The sequence below is a fragment of the Saccopteryx bilineata genome, chromosome 7 (genome assembly GCF_036850765.1).
Source record: "Saccopteryx bilineata isolate mSacBil1 chromosome 7, mSacBil1_pri_phased_curated, whole genome shotgun sequence".
Lineage (NCBI taxonomy): Eukaryota > Metazoa > Chordata > Mammalia > Chiroptera > Emballonuridae > Saccopteryx > Saccopteryx bilineata.
Genome location: NC_089496.1, coordinates 41,842,050 through 41,864,654, shown reverse-complemented (window position 1 = coordinate 41,864,654; position 22,605 = coordinate 41,842,050). Strand labels below are relative to the sequence as shown.

The 22,605-nt window shown below is 43.6% G+C and overlaps 1 protein-coding gene across 2 annotated transcripts in view; it reads left to right on the top strand.

Moving 5' to 3' along the window:
- The first annotated feature begins 2,514 nt into the window (after positions 1 to 2,514).
- The window catches only part of IGF2BP3 (insulin like growth factor 2 mRNA binding protein 3), a 111,275-nt gene continuing 91,184 nt past the window's right edge, over positions 2,515 to 22,605 (top strand). The window contains exons 1-2 of one of the 2 annotated variants that reach the window (XM_066238611.1): positions 2,515 to 3,142; positions 4,378 to 4,438. In XM_066238611.1, the coding sequence (XP_066094708.1) occupies positions 2,968 to 3,142; positions 4,378 to 4,438 (236 nt within the window). In that variant the 5' untranslated portion in view covers positions 2,515 to 2,967. Of the gene's footprint in view, positions 3,143 to 4,377; positions 4,439 to 5,532; positions 5,620 to 22,605 lie in introns of those variants that run through there. The other variant, XM_066238612.1, reaches the window with a different exon arrangement.

Here is a 22,605-nt window from a genome sequence, read left to right as displayed (position 1 = left end):
CCCCAGGAACATATTTCATCAAAACAGCAAACACTTTTAAATTCCAGCTGTTAGACTTGTTTGATAGTGACAGACAAGCATGGGCTAGGATTTATGGAAAATGAACAATTTATCCCATGCTTTGGAAGTAAATATTTCCTTCAGTCTGTTTTAATGGGAGCAAATACTGTCAGAAATCCAGAAAGCACCATTCAGCTGACTTTGGAAACAAGTTGAACATACTCAAAATTTGTTCTCAAGAAAAATTCCTAAAAGTTAAATGATCAGCAGCGTAGTTTATAATATTTAAAGATATTTAGAAAAGTAAACATTACTGAATTAATGAAAAGCATTTTTCACAAATAGCTTTTGATCACATGCAACAGGTTCATGAAAAATTTACAATTTTTTGATATTTTCATTTTAATACAGATGTAACAAAGGAAGAATACCTCTTTTTAAAAAAAAAAAACAAAACAAAACTAAATGTCTTTTTAAAAAACATGGAAAGGAAAAATAAGCTACTTTTAAAAGTTAAACTTGTTTGGGGAAAAAGAAGTTAAACTTAGTCATAAACATAAAATTTCAACCACCAAACTAGTCTTTTAAAATAAAACTCATAATACAGTTCTAAATTATTTTACAAAAACAAGTCTGCCCCTCTATCACATAAAGTAAAAACATTTTACTAGATTAAATGTGAATGAAAGTATTGTGAAAATGTTTTAAGTTTAAAAATTTGGATTTGTTTGGCAAGGGAAAAAAACTTAGAACAGTTGCATTTAAAATGGATGATCTGACACCTTCCGGTTCCTTAACACAATATCAAAGAAAAAAATGTAAAAACTCTTTATACATATTATGTAATGGTTCCCATATACTTAAAAATAATCTGCCATTCATCTTTTAATTGGAAAATACTTAAATGCCATACACGGTATGACAAGGGAAACGAACTATATCAATTGTCATTATTACTTAAGTTGTTGTTCCAGTGTAAATCACAATATATTCTCTATTACACATTTTCCTACTAGTAAGAGTACCAAGTCATTAAAGAGGTTGGTATATATTTCCAGGTTAGACAGAATTTCATTCACTTGTTTGAAATAAGAACTTTGTATCTTTTCTAAGAAATACCTGTTAAAAAATATACCACAGGTATCCGGTATAAATGTGGCCTGTGAATGGAGTACACAATCAAACCACATTTGGAGGTTTCCATCCCAATCCCAGCACTGCGTTCATTTCCGTATTCCTCGTCTCCACTCCACATTTTGTTGGCCCAGGAAGGCTCCACCGGGCCCAGACCCTCCCTAAACACCCACCATTGTACTCGTTACATTCAAGGGAAATTCTGAATGGTTCTTATGGCCAAATGCGTACAGAAAAGAGGCAGAAAGAGACTCGAACAATTTTCAAGTGCGAATACCATTCAAGGGTAACGCAGAGCGGTCTTGCTGTTTTTAAGAGTTCCAAGTTCTCCAACTAAAATTATTTAAATGAAAGTACCAGCCTACCCCACTCCTTCTCCTTCTCTGGAAACTACAGGAAGAAATGGTTTCCGTTTCAATACCGACTTTTCCCACTCCGCCTTCTCTCCTGCGGCCTCCAAGGCCCCGGGACGCCCCCCATCCCCACGCCAGAAACCTCCGCCCCTGCGTTCCCCTCCCCCACCAGTGGCCAAGCCCGCCCCCGGCCTCATTTATCCCGGAGCCTTTTCTGAATTGCGCAGCCAATGGCAAACGCGAAGCCGAGAGCCACCGCGAGCACAGGCGGAGGAGGTGTCGCCCAGACACCCGCCCAGGACGCCGCGGGCTCCCATCCCCCACAGCCCAGGCAGGGGGCCGCCCCACTTCCCCGGTGCCCCGGCCGGTGAAGGGTGCAGGGGTGGGGCGCATCTGCCCGCCTCTCCCGCCCCTACACACCCCACTCTTTCGCTGCGTTTCCGCCCGTGCTAGCGCTGGGAACGTGCTCGCGGCTTTGCCGAGGTTACACTTCTAATGTCATCCAAGCCACAAAGAGAGTTCGGGATTGTGACTCGTTGGTTTTGTTGATTACCTATGTAAAGAAATCGAATATTTACAACTCCGGTAACTAGAATTGAGGAATTACCTAGTTAGTACCCCCACCCCATCTCATTAGAAAAAAATCAATATTCCTCCCCTCCTCCCCTCCCCCTCAGGATCCGCCCCGACCAGATAACCCTTTCTAAACTCTGGTGACAATCAGCTCCGGCAGTCGTGCTCCCCTCGGCGCTCCGGTTGCGGCTCCTTTAGCATTTCCCCTCCTCCTCCTCCTCCCCTTCTCAGGGTCCCTCGCCGGAGCTCCTTGCCCCTCCCCCTCTTCCTCCGCTCGCTCGCTCTTACCCCGCCCCCCTACCGAAACCCACTCTAATTGAGGCGCTGGGATTCCTCACGTGAGACGTTGATTTGTAGTTTGAACACGTGGCTCATTCAAAAAGCCGGACACTCGGAGCGGATTTTTTCCGCCTCCTGAGCCTTCCTCCCTCCACCGCGTCTCCCCTCCCTCCTGCCAGTCACCCTTGTGGGTTTTTTATGGGAAGGCGGCGCCTGCCCTCACGTAGTGATATTTTTCACAGTCCGCTGGCCGACGCCAAAGGGGTTGGGGAGGAAGAGACAAAAAGTAGTTTCCCCCCCTCCTTTCACTCTCTCCTCCTTTTTCTCGCTAATCCCGCCTCCTCCTCCGAGTTAGGAAGACTCGTTGATGCGTTTGGGTTGTAGGAAGGAGGCTTTTTCTTTTCGTGTTTTTTTTTTTTTTTTTTTCTTCAATACCCAGAAAAGGAAAAACAACCCTCGGATCTGATTTCTCTCTGCTCGATCTTGTCCTTGGTTCTTACTGTGTTTGTGAATTTTAACGGCGAGAAGACAAGGGGAACAAAACCCGCCGGATACATCCATCCCTGTGGGTGGTTTTAATTTTTCGTTTTTCTCCTAATTTTTTTAAAAAAAACAACCACTCTTCACAATGAACAAACTGTATATCGGAAACCTCAGCGAGAACGCCGTGCCCTCGGACCTGGAAACTATCTTCAAGGACGCCAAGATCCCGGTGTCCGGCCCCTTCCTGGTGAAGACTGGCTACGCGTTCGTGGACTGTCCGGACGAGAGCTGGGCCCTCAAGGCCATCGAGGCGCTTTCAGGTGGGCCCCGGCCTGGCCCCGCCGGGCGCCTGCCTCAGCCCTGCGCCTCCGCCCGCCCGGCCTGCCGGGGTCGGGGACCCGGAGCCGGGCCTGCGGCTGCCGCCGGCTTAGCCATGCCGGGCCCCAGGCCCCGGCGAGGCAGGCAGAGGGTCCGGGGGTCCGGCCGTGGGGTCCCAGGGGCTTCCTCTGCTCGGACCCCGGCCGGACCCCCGCCGCTCTCTCCCCCGTGCCGCGCCTTGCTGGCTCTGGGTGGAAGCGCTGTCAAGAAAGCCCGGCGGAGGAGCGGGGGCCGTGGCGGAGCGGGCCGGGGGAGGGGCGCCTGCCGGCGCGGGACTCCGGCGCTCGCCCCGCGTCCCGCCCGGGCCCAGGCGCGTGCTCCAGGCTTCCGCACGCCAAAGCCGCTTCTCCCGCCCGCCTTCCTGCCTCGGCTCCTTCCGTATGGCGTTGGCCTCGCGGACCCCGCTCACGCCCCGGACCCCGGCCGTGGGAGAACTCAGAGTGGCCTCGACCCCGCTAGGTTGCGGGCCGGTGCCTCGCACCCGCGGTCCCACGCTGCCTCAGGCCCCTGCGGGAGGCGGGCGAGCGCGACCTGGCTTCCAGGTCCTACCGCCCCGGCGTCCCGCGAGCCAAAGGGGCAGGTGGGCGGGGGCGGCCGGCGGTCACCCGGGCGGGGGACGCCCCAAGGGCAGGCTGCACTCGGGTCCCTCCGGCAGCCCGTGCCTGTCGGTGTGGCGGGCGCCGCGCCGCCCTTCGCGCGGGGGCCGTTCGGTGGCGAGGTGCACCTCCGGCGTTTTTCCTTTCTGCGGCCACCCTGCTGTCGTCGAGTCTTTCCCGCCACTCCCTGTTCCCCGCAGGCCTGGACTGGAACCCGGGAGCCCCTCCTTACCCCCGAGTTTGTCACACGCGAGTGTCGGGAGTAGTGGGCAGAGGGGCCGCGTCGGTCCAGCGAGTGTCGTGGGGTTGAGTGACCCCCTCTGGTGAGGGGGGGGCAGAATGTGATCGAAGTGAGGGGACTGGCGGTCCACTCGACTCCACCCCCGTGGGTAGTTGCACAGCCCCGAGGGGCTCGACTTCTTCCCCGCGCAGCGCCGGGCTTCCCTCGGCCTCGGCTGCTCCCGGGGTCCGCTTGGGGTCTCGGGAAGCCGCCTGTGTCGTCGCTTAGGCGGTGCGGCCCCGTGGGGCCCGGAGAGCCGCCGAACCCTGCCAACTGTCGTCTCCCTCTTGTGTGTCCGCAGGTAAAGTAGAACTGCACGGGAAACTCCTAGAAGTTGAGCACTCGGTCCCCAAGAGGCAAAGGTGAGCTTGTTTGCTATGTTCTCGTTGGTTCTGTCGTCGCCCCGTTATTGGGAGGAAAGACTGTCAACACAGCTGAAAACAACTTTCCTGGGCCGCGCAGTGGGCCGCGCGCTGGGTGGCGTGGCGCCGTCCTTTGCTCCGGCGTTTAAACGTCTGCAGGTGTGTGTGTGCGTGGGTCCTGCTGCGAGGAACAGAGAGCTTTTCGGGGTCTCTGGCACTCGCTCAGTGTCACTGCTATGGAAGTCTCTCGAGGAAGCTCTCACAACTAAACACTCCCCGGCAGAGTGGGTCAAATTGCTGCAGCAGGAAGTCTGTCTCAGAGGACAGTTTGGGGGACTCTGTGTAGGATTCTATGTGCAATGGGCGGCCCTCCGCCCCCCTATCCTACCTATAAGTACGGGAGGGGCGAAAGCAGCTGCGGACACTCGTGGGTGTGGCGTGCCTTTCTTTCTCTGTTCAGAGTTGTCGGCCACCAGCCTGAGAGGCTTGGGAGGCCTGGGAGGCCGACTGCAAGTCTGGAGGAGAGAAATGGCCTTTACGCAGTGAGCTAGCTGGTCAGCCGGGACTGGGACACGTGAGTGAACGGCTGCCTGGCCTTCTCCTGCCCAGCAGCGGCGGTCAGCCACTCCAGAGGTACAGGTTTCTGCAAACCCGCCTTTGTCTCCTGCTTCTCTTTAACCCCACTCTTTGAAAACATGTTTTGCTTACTAGTAACCACCAAGAAGGGATCTTGAAGACTCAGAATCTGGGCTACAGCAGCAGGGGGATTGCATGCACTTTTAGGGGAGCATGTGTTGTGTGTCACTTGATAGAATGTTTGAAGGCAGTGTTTTAACTTCTGGAGGATTCTGGAGAAATAGCTCCTTTATCAAGATCAAACCAAGATCCCAGCTCTAACTAACTGGAAAGGTGCTGTTCCCTTCCTGTGCTGCTGGGGCTGGCCTCTGTCTTTCTGGGTTTCGCAAGGTGGGGTTAAGGGTTTCTGCCTTTTCCCCTCCCATCTCCCCACTCCCAACCCTAGCCAAGGAAAAACCTGGAAGTTAATTTAAACTAGGACTGTTTATGTCTAGTTAGGTATTGGTGATAGTGGGAGTGCTATGGATTTCCGGGTTGCTGTGCAGAAAGAGATGGCTACATAAAATGTCATTGTTTGCCTGTTTCTGGATTGAGTTCTCTTGTAGGTAAAGAACCTTTTTACAAATTGTGTTTTTGTTAGCAAACTGGTTTGGATGGATTTCTATGGATTTCTCTTATTCGTGTACTTAATTTTCATTAGGATAGTTGGAAAGAGATTTGTATGACCAGATAGATTTAGTTGGGAATTACTGTAAAGAGTCAAGTAATTTCATATAGTAGAATGAAATTCTTTTAGAATATTTTACTAAAATTATAGAATGTGTGCTGAAAAGTATCTAAATTGATCTCAGTTTCATAGGAATTGATAAATTAAGGATGAGGTCAGTCATCTCTCTTTTAAAAAGTTTAAAGGCAAAGTCTGAACTGTTTACCTGGGGGGTGTGGGGAAATGTAAGTACATTCTGCAAATTATCATTGGTTTCGTGTTTAGCCAGTGTGTCTTAATTTTTTTCAAATAATGAATAAAAAAAATAAGCAGATGGTTGTGTTGAAAGACTGGCATTTGAACATGAGAGTTTCTAAATTTAAGCATTAAAGGTCTTGTTCTCAGGTATAATTCATTGACCTGCATGCAAATGCAGATTACTTTGTCTCACTCTTTTGATTTTACTTTCCAACCTGGTGTTAATTTCTACCCATGTGTAGGGAACTAAATTTAAAACATCTGGTAAGTACTGCTTGTTTTATTTGTGAAGGCTTTGCTTAACCTAAAAACATATCTTAGTTACTTGTTACCTTTATACTGAGCAGGCCCCTCTTTAGAAAAGCACAGAAGGTAAAATGTTACCTGTGGCAGCAAGTGTTTATCAATGGAAGCCTCTTCAGTTAACTAACAATGGAGATTAAATTAAAATAAGCAGGGTTTTAAATGATATTATCTTACTAGCAAAATGAATAGGAGCACCCTGGAGAAGACAGCATTTTACTGATTTAGATAATAATCAAGTAACTCCTTTGCTTGTACTGAAATGGGTAAAAACAAAGGTAGAACTTTCTTTTCTGTAATTATTTTAGAGAAAATTTCTGGAAATCCTTATTACTATTTTGTTTTGACTGAACCTTGGTGCTGTGATGTAGTTTCCCTTAGCTGAGTGCTTCCGCTGTCTGAATGGGATTTGGGAGAAGCAGGGAAGGATCCCTGGTGATCCACATACTCAGCACCTATAAGGAAGGTTAAGGGGTGGTACCGGTGACAATGAGTTGAATGCTGCAGACCAGTCGTTGCCAAAGTGAGCCTGGTGGACTTCTGGGTGGAGTTCTTTGTGCTAAGCAGTCATTGCATTCCATCCCATCATCATGTAGGCATCTGAGGCAGGCACACCCACATATGCAGCAGTGACCTTTATACCTGCTGTGCAAGGCATGTTGGGAGCCCTATGCTGAAGAATGCTTATGGCAGCACTCTGAGATGGATGAATGGGCTTGCAGCGACTAAACGGGGGAGCAGGCCTAGGAAGTGATTTGATGCTTGGCAGCCTGGCCCAACTCTGACTGGGAGTGGAGCTGGGCAGGGACCCTTTCAGGAAGGGGTATTGTTGAATTTGGTTCAGACCAAGCTTAGCTCCTGATTACCGAAGTCTCAAGGGAATGTGGAAGGAATGTTGCTTTTCTGCATTCAGAACCCCTCCATTGGGGAAGATTATAGCAGCACTTCACAGAGCTTGAGGTCCCCTGCATCCAGAATGAAGAGAGAGGACTGCACTGAATATTGATGATAACGTTGCAGTTTCTCTTCCAAATATAAAGGATACAGTACATGAAGACTTGGCTTCACTTATAGGTATAATCTTACCCCCTCCCCCCCCGCGCCAATTTGAAGGTAAAGTGTAAGTTAAAGGTGGGTGAAAATTGTTGTGACTTTGGAAGATTGTAGTTGCGTTTAGTTGGGAAGAGCCACTGGTATCTTTTTGGGGGCCTCATGTCTGCTCCTATGTGATTATGTAAATAGCACTGATTTTTTTTTTTGTTATGTTATGGGCTATTGGACACAGGAAAGTCGCTGACAGTGGAAAACTGAGAGGATAGGGGTTTTACTTCATTTTCCATTACTTTTTTAAATTATGTAATTTTAAAAAATATTTTTGTAGCTTAAGCTTCCTCATGGTTTAGCTGTCAGGATATATTGGCTACATATCCTAATTATATATTTGAATAAAGGAGAAAAAATAGTACAATATTATGGTTGCTAAATTTCTTTCAGGAAGAATCTGTTAAAAGAGACTATGGCGCCTAAGCTCAAATTTTTGCTTAAGCTCTTGTTTCCTTTTAAAAAATTGCTAAATAAACAACTCATTTCTTTATTAGGGTCTTGGGTTTATTTATTTATTTATTTATTTATTCATTTTAGAGAGGAGAGAGAGGGAGAGAGAGAGACAGGGGAGGAGCTGGAAGCATCAACTTCCATATGTGCCTTGACCAGGCAAGCCCAGGGTTTTGAACTGGCGACCTCAGCATTTCCAGGTCGACGCTTTATCCACTGCGCCACCACAGGTCAGGCAGGGTCTTGGGTTTAACATATCAATTGGATAGACAGAGCATGTATAAAAATGACTGGGGTTGCAAGTGTATCTTACTTGAAATGGCTATTGAAAAGCTAGTGCTGCATTTTAAGAGCTGTTAGTATAGACTAGGTTGGTGCCATGGCCGGCTGTGTGCTGTTAGCCAAGGCTTCGGACCCTGTTGTCCCAGGACGCAAAAGCTGCTTTTAATGCTGACCATTTAAACATAGGTGTGGATAATGGTGTTGCTCCTTCCTTATCAGAGTGGTACAGGTGGATCTTGTGAATTAAGGGAGAGGTGTCACATCTGCAGAGAGAGACATCAGGTTCTAAATGTTAGGAAACTTTTGTGGTTGGTGAGGAATCCTAAACAGGCTTGTCTTTGGAGTGAGTGCTCAGTTTAGGATCAGTAATTGCTTAAGTGGTTGTAGCCAATGAGATTTTTTTTCTTAATTTCATCTTGTTTTCTCAATACAGTTTGAAAGAGTTTTAAAGATATCTTACTTTGGCCTTATTAGGATTTAAACAAAAAATAAATGTTAAGTGCTTGTGGTGTGGCTGTCCAAGTAACAAGGAAGATGTTAGAGAAATATGACATGTGCCGGGAGCCGGTGGGAATTGAAAATCTTGGCTTGTGTTTTTGGCTTTCCTTTTGACTTGTGTGATCACTTACGTGATCTGTTCCTGCCAAATGCCATTGTAATAAACTAACGGGGCATATTTTGTTCTGATTTGCCATTCAGCTTGAAATAAAGGGGTTACTAGGTAAGGCTTAAAAATACTTTTTGGAATGACAGAGGTCTGGGGTTTCACCTGTAAGAAGCTTGTATTTCCTTTCTGTAGTTTGGCAGCTCAGTTGTTTTGTTTTTTTGGTGGCAGAGTCAGAGAGAGGGATAGATAGGGACAGACAGACAGGAAGGGAGAGAGATGAGAAACATCAATTCTTCGTTGTGGCTCCTTAGTTCTTCATTGATTGATTTCTCATATGTGCCTTGACCAGGGGGCTACAGCAGACCGAGTGACCCCTTGCTCCAGCCAGCGACCTTGGGCTCAAGCTGGTGAGCCTTGCTCAAACCAGATGAGCCTGCGCTCAAGGGGTCTCAAACCTGGGTCCTCCACATCCCAGTCTGACGCTTTATCCACTGCGCCACTGACTGGTCAGGCAGCTCAGTTGCTTTTGCACGTGTACGTCTTTTGGGCAGTCAGCAAGAGGGAAACAATCTTTGCCATACTTTGAGATTCTTTTATGAGCCACATACTGCCAGTGTCTGAGATTTTGTATGAAAATGAAGCTGTTGAACTACCTTGATACAATTTAAAGCAACTCCATTGTAATTGTCTTTAGCAGCAAGCATTAATACAGCACCTTTTCTCGCAGTAACATTTTTGAAAGGTATGAATTATCTATTCAGTAACTGGTGGTTGATTTGGTCTGGGATGAAGGAGAGGCTATGCTATTCTTAGCTGAGTGTCCTTTGTCGACTTTTGCATCTGATTCAAGCTTCTGGAGTCATTAAGACAGGAGATGGCAGTGTAGTAGCAGTGACCAAGGGGTGGGATTAGCATTTTTAGTTAGGCTTTCTGCTCCATAAATCTAATGTTTAAAAATTGGCTTGGACTGCCAGGGTTTTGCTTGAAAGTTGGCGGCAAACATAATTTTCAGAGCTCTATTAAAATTGAGGGTGTAATTTCTCATGTTCTTAAATTGCTGTTTGGCAAGTCGTCAGTATTGGTAAATAAACACAGTTATAAATTTTAATATACTATGTGGATTTTGTTGCCCTGAAGGGGAACACATAGTACATAAATTATGTATTTTAGAAAATTATCCTGAGACCATTTAACTTGATTAGGAAATAGTTTGAAATTATGATAGAACTATTCTTTGAGGACTCTAATTGAACTATCAGCTGAAAGAGGCCTAAATCCTTAGAATATGTGGTATTATCACTTGCGGTAATTGCTTAGGAAGTTTTTCATAGCAAACCACTGCAAAACTAGCAGTTCAAAACAACATGTTATTCTTCCTCATGATTCTGTTGATCTGCGAGGTGGTGGTTCTGTTCTACTTGGTGTCTTTTTTTTTTGTTTGTTTGTTTTGAGAGAAAGTGAGGAAGGGGGTTGGAGAGAGAGATAGAGAGAGGAACATTAACTTGTGCCATTGATTGCTTCTCAGAGGTGCCCTGACCGGGGCTCGGACCAGCAACCTCAGAATTGAGCTGTTGCCCTTGGGATCCAGCCAATTACTTCAGCACTCTGGGAGGACGCTCCATCCACTGCGCCACCGGCCAGGGCTGGTGTCATTTTGGGTCATTTACTAAGCTGGGTGAAAAGGTCTAAGAAAGCTTCACTTACATGTTTGACCTCTTGGTGCTTATCCTTCTGACCCTGTCCCTACCTGGTGTCTCACCACTTGGTAGTTGAGTGAAAGAAGCTTCTAGGTCTCTTAAAGGGTTGGCTCCAAATTGGCACACTGTTAATTGTACCCTATTCTATTGATTAAGGCAAGTCACAGGCCCAGCACGGATTCAGATGGCATGTGGAAATAGACTCTACCTCTTGACAGTAGAGTGAATGCCACGTTCAGAGAGGGAGAAGGTGGTGGCTCTCTTCCTAGCTGTCTTTCATCAAATGGAGGAGGCAGGGAGTAGTGGCTTCAGCGTGCTTAGAACAGAAAATATGTATTTGAAAATTGCATTTAGCACTAGAAACGGGGAGCCGATTCCCATGGAAATATCCCAGCAAGAGATAATGGTATTAGCTTTGGAGGTGATAAGTCATGGTCAGTTTCTGTATGGAACAGCCAATAGGATTTGCTGATGGATTAGATGAGGGGATGAAAAGAATAAAGAGTAAAGGATGACAGGAAGATTTTTTGGGGGCCAGAACAACTGGATAGAAGGGGGTGCCATTTACTAGAATGGAGAGCATTAGAGGAAGAACAGAGTTTTGGGTAGGAATCAGGAGCTTTACTTTTGGCATACTATGTTTCTGGTACTTATTAGCCATTAAAACTCTAAATGAAATTGAATAGATAACTGGATATATCAATCTGTTGCTCAGGAGGAGGTAGGAAGTAGAGGTGAAAATAAGAGGCTTTGTGTCCTGGCCGGGGTTCTCAGTGGTTAGAGTGTTCCCCGTTATGTGAAGGTCGTGGGTTCCATTCGTAGTCAGGTTCACATATGAGAATCAATCAACCAGTGAATGCATAATGAAGTGGAACAACAAATCAGTGTTTCTCTCTCTCCCTTTCTCTCTACAAAGTCAATAAATTTTAAAAAAGGGCTTTATTGTATTTGAAATTATGGATCACCAAAGGACTGAGCCTGGAGCTCTAGGAGGAAGGAGGAATCAGCAAAGGAGAGTGAACGAAGCCAGTGAGGTAGAGAGCAAGGAGAGTGAACTGTCCCTGGGAAATAAGAATGTCTGTGGAGAGGGATGGTGTCACCATCTGGGTAGCGTACCTCTGAGAGTCTGAGATTTAGGTGAATGGATAAATGGATATGGGTGGTCTTCAGTCTCAGCCTTTTGGCTCTCCTATGAATACATGGAGAATGATTTATGAATTTTGAAACAACCTGAAATGTAGCCTTTCTTCCAGAATTTGTTTATTAGGACATTAGTTTACTTGCTTATTTTCTAGAAAATTTATGAATATGTTCTGTTTATAATCTGCTAGAGATGGAAGAGTAACTTTAGTAGGTCCTCTGGTTGAATGACCAAGATTTGTTTGTGACAGTGGACCTATCCTCTGACATCTGTTTCAACAGTTCTAGTGACTGTGAGACTACTTTCTTATGGACAACCCATTCTGCTTTTTATTAACATACATTTGGAAAATCTTCTGAATCTGTCTTAGTTTCTAAAACAGTGTAGACCAGGTCCAGTGTTTCTATGTAGTTGTCTAGATACTTGATTTGACAAGCAAAGGTTGAAACTATTGGCCAAAATACTTACGGATATCACAGAGTAGGTTGAAAATACTTTGATCACCTTATTTTAGGATCCTTGAATAAGTAAAACATTTCTTCCATTTTATTCATAAAGTGTTAGCTATAAGAAATACAAGATACCTTTTGTACATATTCTAAATTCTCTCATTTTTGCATATTTAAAAATCTGGTTCTTTTTTTTTTAATTTTACTTTTATTAAAGTCACAGAATCTTTTTTTTTTTTCAGAGACAGAGAGTCAGAGAGAGGGATAGATAGGGACAGACAGACAGGATTGGAGAGAGATGAGAAGCATCAATCATCAGTTTTTCATTGAGACACCTTATTTGTTCATTGATTGCTTTCTCACATGTGCCTTGACGGTGGGGCTACAGCAGACCGAGTAACCCCTTGCTCAAGCCAGCCACCTTGGGTCCAAGCTGGTGAGCTTTGCTCAAACCAGATGAGCCGGTGCTCAAGCAGGCGACCTTGGGGTCTCGAACCAGGGTCCTCCGCATCCCAGTCTGATGCTCTATCCACTGCGCCACCGCCTGGTCAGGCAAAAAATCTGGTTCTTGATAAAGGAACTCTCTCTTCAAATTATGAATTCTGTCCTTTTCCACAATAGTCACCCAAACCAGGTGATGTATTAGAGCAGCATTTTTAACCTATTTCCTCTCGTAGCACACATAAACTAATTACTAAAATTCTGTGGCACTCCTAAATAATAGATTTTTTTTGCCAATCTGACAAAAAAAATAGTATAATTTTGATTCATTCATACCAGATGGCTATTGTGTTGGCTGTTGTCATTTTTATTTGACAATCTAAGGGAAAAGAACTCAGTGCCCCTGACTAATAGTCAGGTATTGCATGCTTTAAAAATTCTTGGGGCACACCAGTTGCAAATTACTGTGTTAGAGCAATTGATTTTGAGACAGAGTAAGTCTTAAGTCTTAAGACTTTTTTTTTATTGAAGTAGTATTTTACTTTATATATTTTTTAAGATTTTTATTCATTTTTAGAGAGAGAGAGAGAAGGGGGAGGAGCAGGAAGCATCAATTCCCATATGTGCCTTGACCAGGTAAGCCCAGGGTTTCGAACCAGTGACCTCAGTGTTCCAAGTCGATGCTTTATCCACTGCACCACCACAGGTCAGGCACAGTCTTAAGACTTTTTATGTCTGTGTAAGTCCGTTGATAATAGAGTGCTACTTTCAAAATATGTTAAACACCTACTAATTTATAAAATGAAAACTAATAAAAATGAGATAGCACAATAGATTATTTTTAGTGGTATTTAGTTGCTTTACCAAAAGACTCTCAGTAAAGCCCTGGGAGAAGAAGCGACTTGCCCAAGGCTCTGCAGGTGATTAGTGGAACCCATTTCCAGGTCCTTGACTCTGCCCTGCCTTCATTCCTGCCATTTAAGTTGTCAGAACCTCAAAGTAGCTTACACAGCAGCCCGATCATGTTTGCAATGGCAAGTCAGAGCACAGATGTCCTGTTTCTTGCTTTCTCCAAAGAAAAAAATCTTGTTTGGCTTCTTTGAAGGGTTGATTTATTGTCTTTCTGTAGGAAAAAGATAGTTAGAGGTAGTCTGAAATCTGGGGCTTACTTACTCTCTAATAAGATATCTGGACATTCTGTCTTAAGCGAGAAAATGATAAAACTACTTTTCCCTGTAAGGTGGTTTTTAGCAGAGAAGTTGGAGGGGCCTGAGGGAGGTATGAGAGTGGAGCAGAAGGCATCAGGAGGCTGATGCCTCGGCTTTATCTCAGGCAGGTAATTGTGGCTCATGGGATGTGAGTTTGAGATTGCAGAAGAGGCAGCTGTGTCTGGAGTGGGGTCCGTGGTGCCGGCTTGTCTCAGGTTTGTTTTTTTTAGATTTTATTTATTGATTTTTAGAGAGAGGAGAGAGAAAGAAAAGGAGAAAGAGAAAGAGGGAGGAGGAGCAGGAAGCATCAAGTCATAGTAGTTTCCTGTATGCGCCTTGACCAGACAAGCCCAGGGTTTCAAACCAGCGACCTTAGTGGTCCAGGTCGATGCTTTATCCACTGAGCCACCACAGGTCAGGCCATTGCTGACCCAGCTTTAGTAGGATGCTGGCTTGTAGGAGGAAGTCTCTTAAACGTGGAATATGGTTAAGGCTTAGGAGGGAGTAGCAAGGGGAAGTTGAAAGGAAACCTTTTGATGAGCCCTGAATGCTTGCCACCTGTGCCCGTGTGGAACTGAAGGTACAGACAGAACAATGTGGGATATGAGATCTTAGATCTGGGTTTGAATCCCAATTCCACTTTCCAAATACACGATGTAGTTTAAGGGTAAGGAAACCGAGGTCTGGGAGGTCAGAATGGAAAGAGAGCCTCATAGGCTTCTAGGGGCAGTGTGGGCACAACATCAATCAGTACAGCGTCACTCAGTAGTCATTCCAGTGCAGCTGATGTGTTTTTTCCCTTGAGATTCAAATGCAAAGGCTAGAAGTAGATATATTTGTTGGTGATGACAGAAATATGGAAAATCTTTGTTCCATTTTGGTATGGGGACTGATATAAGTAGAAACCTGTGAGTGGTATCTTTTTGTTTTTATTTTCGTTGAGGACACATTACCTTTTTTTTTTTAAATATGAGAACCTACATTTCAAAAAACTTTATTTATTTATTCATTTTAGAGAGGAGAGTGAGATAGAAAAAAAGAAAAAAGGGGAAGGAGCAGGAAGCATCAACTCCCATATGTGCCTTGACCAGACAAGTGCAGGGTTTTGAACTGCCGACCTCAGCGTTCTAGGTCAACACTTTATCCACTGTGCCACCACAGGTCAGGCCCTATTTTTTGATTTTTAAAGAATTAAGGTATAACCTAGATACAATAGACTGTGTAAGTATTAAGTAAACAGCTTAATGAGGTTTTACATATGTATACATTCAAATTAATTTAAACCACATGAAGTAAAAATGTGAACATACTTGTTTTACAATCCTCGCTATCCCTGTGTACTTTCTGGTCTTACAGCTGGTACATTGGTGTATTATTTTGCAGAAATTTTACTTTGCGTGTATCCACAAACACTTTTTAGTTTAATAATGAACTCATTCTGTTTATATAATTTGTGCTTTTACTAAATTATGTATCTTGAAGAACCCTCCACATAAGTACACATAGTTCTCTGTTTTAACAGTTGTATTGTTCTGCATAGATGTGCAACAATTGAACAGTTCTTTTCCCAGTAATTTTAGTCGAGAATGCTTATATGTATATGATAGGAATCTTGTTTATATAGTTTTCTAAGGTAGATTCTTAGACCTGGAATTGCTATGTCAAAAGACCTGCGCATTTAAATTTGAAAGTGCTCTGCCCAAAATACCAGGTGAATGTATATATATTTGCATGGTTAGTCATAGCTGTTTTTAGTGAAGTGTGCAGTGAGACAGTTTAAGGTAAAAACTGTCTTTTCGAGCATGGAGGACTCTGTTGTTCTAGAAGCATCTCTTTCTTTCTACCATGGATGTTGGCTGACTCTGACAAGTCTAGGTCCTGATGCATTTGTGCCCCTTGTATGTACAAGTGAAGTCAGGAGCTACAGGGCTTAGTTTGGATAACCTATATAGCTGGAGTTCCTAGGGCTGTGTTCTTCCATACCTAGCACCTTGAATTTGGGATTTTACCTTAGAAATGAATATTTCATTGCACTGGGAACTTTACTAGATCATACACTGAGGTTAAATTTTATTAAAAGTTAGTTTCCGAAACCAAGTGCTGCTCATCGTGCCACCTAGCCGAGCAGGTGATGATTGGAGCGGGGAATTAGGGAGCTGGCGTGGTTGAAACTCTTTGAGAAGTGATTGAGCTTTCCCCAGTCATCCCCAAACGTCTGTAGGTTTTTTTTAAAGTCAGCTATTGCAAAAATAAAGAAGCTCTTGCTGTTTTCTTTGGAGAGAGAAATGTGGTTGATGATTATAATTTCCATATTTTGGGGGGTGTTAGTTTAAACCATTTCTGCATTTTTCAAATATCAGAAATCAATTCATTCCCTATGGTTTATATAATCTTTAGTTTAACAAGCACACATTGAGCATGTGTGCTCCTAGTCCATTGCATCCAGGTTTTAGGAGCTGGAAGACTGAGAGGTGTTCTGAAGAAAAGTACACGGTGGGGGGATGGGTAGTGGTCTGTGTTCTGTCTCAGTCCCTGGGTGATGTCTCTTCAACACTGACAGTGGCTCTCTGTGCTTCAGTGATCCTAAAGGTGGGCTAAAATCTCTGCAGGTAAAGGAAAGTTATAAACGTGGTGTGGGGTGTATGGTGTGCCCCAGGATACTGGAAGGGCATCAGGTTTAGCTGGCTGTGGGAAAGTCAGCCAGGGACAGGTTCGGAGAGGAATGTGCAGGCAGACTGAGGCTGTGTGTGCGTTGGGGATGGAAAAGGCAGAGGGACAGCGGAGCCGAGGCCTGTAAGTGTGAAACGCCCTGTTGTGTGCAGAGGGACCGCGAGCTGTTTAGGGTTAGAGGTGCAGCGGTGAGAGGATGGTGGTTGGGGCTGAGCCCAGAGGGCGGTGGTCAGGGCAACCTATGTGCTTGGGAGTGACTACACAGGTTGGGGTGAAGGCAGGAACGCAGGTTTACAGGTGTTCATACGGGATATAATACCACTACAAGACTAAACTCTTGTGTTTTGCATGTTCACAATTATAAACTTACTTTTTCCCCCACACTATTATTCTGATTCTTCCCGTGTTTAACTTTAGGGCTCAGTCCGTTTAATTTAGCAGATGTTTATTTGGGATTATTCCACAAGACTTCAGGCCTAGGTTAATTTTGGAAATTGCTCACCAAAGATCGTGTTGAACTGCTTTTTACCTCTTAAGTGCTTTATGGGAACTTCAGTGCCCCCAAAACATCCCGTGTGGAGCAGAGTTGTCCTTAGGATGCCCTCTGACAGGATCATTAGGGTAAACTCTGCAAGGACTAAGGAACCCTTATAGTGAGGCTGACTGAGCCTATATTATTTATTTATTTATTTATTTATTTATTTATTTATTTATTTATGGCAGAGCCAGAGCCAGAGAGGGACAGACAGACAGAAAGGGAGAGAGATGAGAAACATCAATTCTTCGTTGCAGCTCCTTAGTTGTTCATTGATTGATTTCTCATATCTGCCTTGACCGGGGAGCTACAGAAGACCGAGTGACCCCTTGCTCAAGCCAGCAACCTTGGGCTTAAGTTGGTGACCCTTGCTCAAACCAGATGAGCCCGCGCTCAAGCTGGCAACCTTGGGGTCTCGAACCCAAGTCCTCTGCATCCCAGTCCGACGCTCTATCCACTGCGCCACCGCCTGGTCAGGCCTATATTGTTTATTTTCAAAGTCAGCTGTGACAAGACAATCATCAGTAGTGATATTAAAGCACATGTTATCACTCAATTTTTGTTGAGGCATCTCAAATGACACAACAAACCTTTGGAGAAAGATGAGGTAGACATGTCTGTGTGCACACACCATTAACAGCAAAACCAGGGCCAGCAGTGCACGCAGCACAGTGATAGAGAGGGACAGTGGCATCCTGCTTGAAATCATAAACACCTCAGGTGCTCAGCTCTGTGATCCTGGGCAAACTGATTAAACTCTCTGAGCCTATCAGTTTATCTATAAATAGGGGCCATAAAACCTATTGCACAAGGTTGCTGGGAGCTAAATGATAATGTTTGTGAAGGACTTCTTGAAGTATCTGGCACCTAGGTGGTATTGGCTCATATTAATAAGCTTGTGTATTTACATGTACCAGTTGGAAGAAAGAGATATACCATTCCTGTGTAATTCCATGGTTTGTGTCGCATATGTACAGATACATAGGAATATTTCACATTTCCTTGTGAGGTATGGGTTATGTGTTGTGACTATGTTAGGAATTTGTGTTTAGATGTATATGTCTTAAGATCCTTACTATGGGGTCTAGTCTTAAAATTACCTTAAGAGAAGGACTAGTAGATAAAGAACTTAATTTCAGAGGTAGACAGCATAGTATAAAAATGTACAAAGGATAAGAAGTGGCAGTTTAGAAGGGGATATCTTTTTAAAAAAATGTTAAGATTTTAAAAAAGATTTTATTTATTGACTTTAGAGAGAGGAGAGAGAGAGAGATAAGTGTGAGGGGGAGAGGATAGCATCAGCTCATAAGAGTTGCTTCTCATATGTGCCTTGATGGGGCAAGTCTGGGGTTTAGAATTGATGACCTCGGCATTCCAGGTCGAGGCTTTATCCACTGAGCCACCACACGTCAGGCAAGTTAAGATTTTATTTATTGACTTTACAGAGAGAGAAGAGAAAGGGACAGGGAGTGAGAAGTATCAACTCATAGTTGCTTCACTTTAGTTTTACATTGCTTGTTGTATGTACCTTGACTGGGCAAGCCCGGAGTTTGAACCAGCAACCCTAGCATTCCAGGTCAACACTTGATCCACTGTGTCACCCCAGGTCAGGCTAGAAGGGGATAGCTTAAAAGACAATCTACTTAGGAAAAGATACCCAATCTTTTATTTATTTATTTATTTAGTTTTAAAAAATTTTTTATTGACTTTTAGAGACAAAGTGATAGAGGAAAAGAGAAAGAAAGGGAGTGATGAGCAGGAAGCATCAACTCGTAGTAGTTGCTTCCCGTCTGTACCTTGATCAGGCAAGCCCAGGGATTTGAACTGGTGATCTCAGCATTCCAGGTCAATGCTTTTATCCACTGTGCCACCACAGGTCAGGCAAGATATCCACTCTTACTAGTTGTTAGAAAAAAGCCAATTGGGAATGATGAACAAGATTGATACTATCTGGGGTTGGCAAGAATGTGGAGGAATGGACACTCGGGAAGTAAATTGTCAAAGAAGACTTCATGGCACGTCATTTGGCAGGATCTTAGTGTGAATACCCTTCAAATACATTGAAAACAACTCAGTCCTCATGTTTATGCGCAGTCTGTAAGCATAATTTTAATCAGCAATGTGGTAAAAGAGCTCCAAATCACCAGGCAGGACTTTGTAAAAAGGTCTCTGTATAGGAGTCCATAATACACGCAGATAAATTGTAGGTTTTACGACATCTCTCATTACATTTTAACAGGTATTATACAGATAATCTGAAACTCTCACCACTGTCTACTTTCCATGCAAAAGAGATCTCTAGCCTTCATCTGATTGGGATGTTTTCAGATACCCAGTTTTGAGCTTTAGAAGGTAGATTTTTGAAAAGAAGGAAGATACCTAAAGCCCCTTCTCATCTTTTTTTTTTTTTTTTTTTAACATTTTTCACTTTGAAGTAATGTTAAACAGTTTCTAACTCTTAAGCATGTTCAATGTCTTTCTTTAGCAATTTCTATTATAAATACTTGGCAAAAGACATTTTTGCAGTATTGTTTAATAGAAAATTAGAAATAACCTAAATGTCCATTTACCGAAAATGTACCGTATTTTAACAATACACTGTGGTAGATTTTGAGGCAGTTATAAAGAATTATATAGATTTATACAAGCTGACATGGGAAGAGCAAATTGAAAAGCAGGTTATGCAATTGCTCTTTAAAAAGGAAGGAATGCCTTGGCTGGATAGCTCTGTTGGTTCGAATGTTGTCCTTAACCACAGAGGTTGCTGGTTCGATCCCCAGTCAGGGCACATACGGGAACAGATCAATATTCCTGTCTCTCTCTCTCTCTCTCTCTCTCTCCCCCTTCCTCTCTCACTAAAATCAATTAATAATAAAAAAGACAGGAATTCAGGGGGAAAAAACACCTCTCAGATGCACATGTCTCTTAAAAACAGATAAAGATCTGAAAGGTTCTCCATGGAAAAAGTGGTTATCTCTGCAAAAGGGAACTGCTTGAGGGGGGGAAAGGCTAGTGGGAGATCTTTGGTTTTATACCCCATTCTACTGGTTCTCAAGCTTTGGTTTTGTCCCTTTGGTACTTAAAAAGTGAGGACTCCCAAAGAGCTTTTTTGTTTTGTTTCTCTTTATAGATATATATATTTCATTATCAATCAGCTAAATAATGTTTCAAATTATTTAAAAATAAATACAATAAACCCATTTCATGTTAACCTAAGATTTTTGTAAAAAACAACAACAAAAACCACTTTCTAAAACCAAAATAAAAATTAGAAAGAAAAGGGCCTGACCTGTGGTGTCGCAATGTATAAAGCATCGACCTGGAAATGCTGAGGTCACCAGTTCGAAACTCTGGGCTTGCCTGGTCAAGGCACATATGGGAGTTGATGCTTCCTGCTCCTTCCCCCTTCTCTCTCTCTCTCTTTCTCTCTCCTCTCTAAAATGAATAAATAAAACAATTGGAAAAATGGAACTGTTTTATGTCTTTTTCCTAATTTCTTTCATATTTGATCTAAAAGACCGCTGAATCCTCGTATTTATGCATTTAGTCTGTTGTGATATATTGTTTTGGTTGAAGTATGTGAGAAAATCCAGCCTCACACAGGTATATATTTTATAGTTAGAAAAGGAAAAGATTATTATTATTTTTTGACAGAGAGAGAGAGGGACAAATAGGGACAGACAGACAGCAAGGGAGAGAGATGAGAAGCCTCAAATCTTCTTTGTGGCTCCTTAGTTGTTCATTGATTGCTTTCTCATATATGTCGACCTGGGGGCTACAGCAGAGCCAGTGACCCCTTGCTCAAGCCAGGGGCCTTCGGCTTCAAGCCAGTGACGATGAGGTCATGTTGGATCCCAGGCTCAAGCCAGTGACCATGGGGTCAAGTCTATGATCTCAGGCTCAAGCCAGTGACAATGGGGTTGTGCCAATGATCCCATGCTTAAGTCAGCAACCCTGTGCTCAAGCTGGATGAGCCCATGCTTAAGCTGGTGACCTCAGGGTTTTGAACCTGGGTCCTCCATGTCCCAGTCCAACACTCTACCCACTGTGCCACCGCCTGGTCAGGTGGAAAAGATTACTGTAATAGTCGTTTTAGACATCTGTGTATATTCTGTTTCCACACCAAAACTGGACAAATGGTAGTTTTTTAAAGGCTAGTGAAATGTGCAATCTGAAATCATATCGGTGAACCTTTTGTATTTTGTTACATGAAAAGCCATTGCTCTCTCTTGCACTTTGAATGGTTCTTTTATCCATAAGTATTGAGAAACTGTCAAAGCTCATGGTGGTAGATAAGTTTGCCAAAAACTCTGGCTTTTACTTAAAAGCTCAAATTTAGTCATTGACAACAAATGCTGCTAGTTTTTCTGGAAGTGACTGCTGACTTTATTCTCTTTTGAGCAAACGTCCACCAGATACTCAAAGTTAAATAACCATACTTTGTCCATAGCTCTTTCAAGTAAAAATGGTGCTCTATGAAAAAGTGGCAGGTTCAAGTCTTGCAATTCAAACAAGTGCACAGTGCTTTTTCTCCAGACAGCCACAGTAGGTAGCAGGTGTGTTCTGCATACTGCTCTCTCCTTCACAGAGACATTAACAAGGGGTGTGCACTCAAGGGTTAAGAAAATTAATACTTTTTATTGCTTCTTCCAGGACATTTCAAAATGAAACTGGGATTGTATTTTCTTGGAAGTGAGGAATACAATGACTGCTACTGCAGCTTAGTGTTCCTGCCTTGATTCATTTATGCTTTTACACCATCAGTGCAAATGTCAACACAGTGAAAACAGCAAATGGCAACTTAATATATACATAGTTTTTGACTTTTTGGACCTCTTGAAAGTGCCTCAGGGACCCCCAGAGGTCCACATACTATTGCTGCTTCACACTAATGTGATGTTTGAAATTAGTTGGAGTAGGTATTTCTGTGAATATGTATTTACGTCGTAACACAACAGAAGGCAAGATCAAGTGAGGATTTCATGCAACTCTGGTGTGTTAGCCTTCATAGGGAATTTTACATTTCAGTTTCTGCAAAACAGGTGTGGGAAGAGAAAGATAAGAGGAAAGGTAAGAAACAAAACACTAAAGGAAGAATCTAGGTGTAGGAAAGATAAAATATTTATTGCTATTTTTGGGGGGGCCATTTTAAAGAGGAGAGAGAGAGAAGGGGGAGGAGCAGGAAGCATCAACCCCCATATGTGCCTTGACCAGGCAAGCCCAGGTTTCAAACCAGCGACCACAGCGTTCCAGGTCGACGCTTTATCCACTGTGCCACCACAGGTCAGGCAAGATAGAATATTTAAATAGTAGTTAGGGAGCACTTAAAACAAACATACATGGGCAAAATAAAGTGAGTTTGATCATTTGGGCACCAACATGAATTAATTGTACACGTTGACTACAGGTCTTGCCTGAGGAAGTGAACAGCCTTCAGTATCTTTTGTTATTTATAAAACGTTAAAGAAGTCTACTTGGAACCTCAGGACACCACTGAAGTTACTCTCGAGGATTTAGATGTCTTGAGGCTAGAAGCTTGCTTGTGGTGACTCACTGCGTTTGTGGGGGTGACCACATGATGAGTCTTGCCTCTGATTTATTTCACACAACTTTGCTTGCACTTAGGAACTGTTGGTTAACTTTAGAAAATAACTACTTTTGTTCCTATCACAAGAGAGGTACTTACCTTAAACAATATTTTTTTTCTTCATGAATTATGATACAACAGTTACCTTTCATG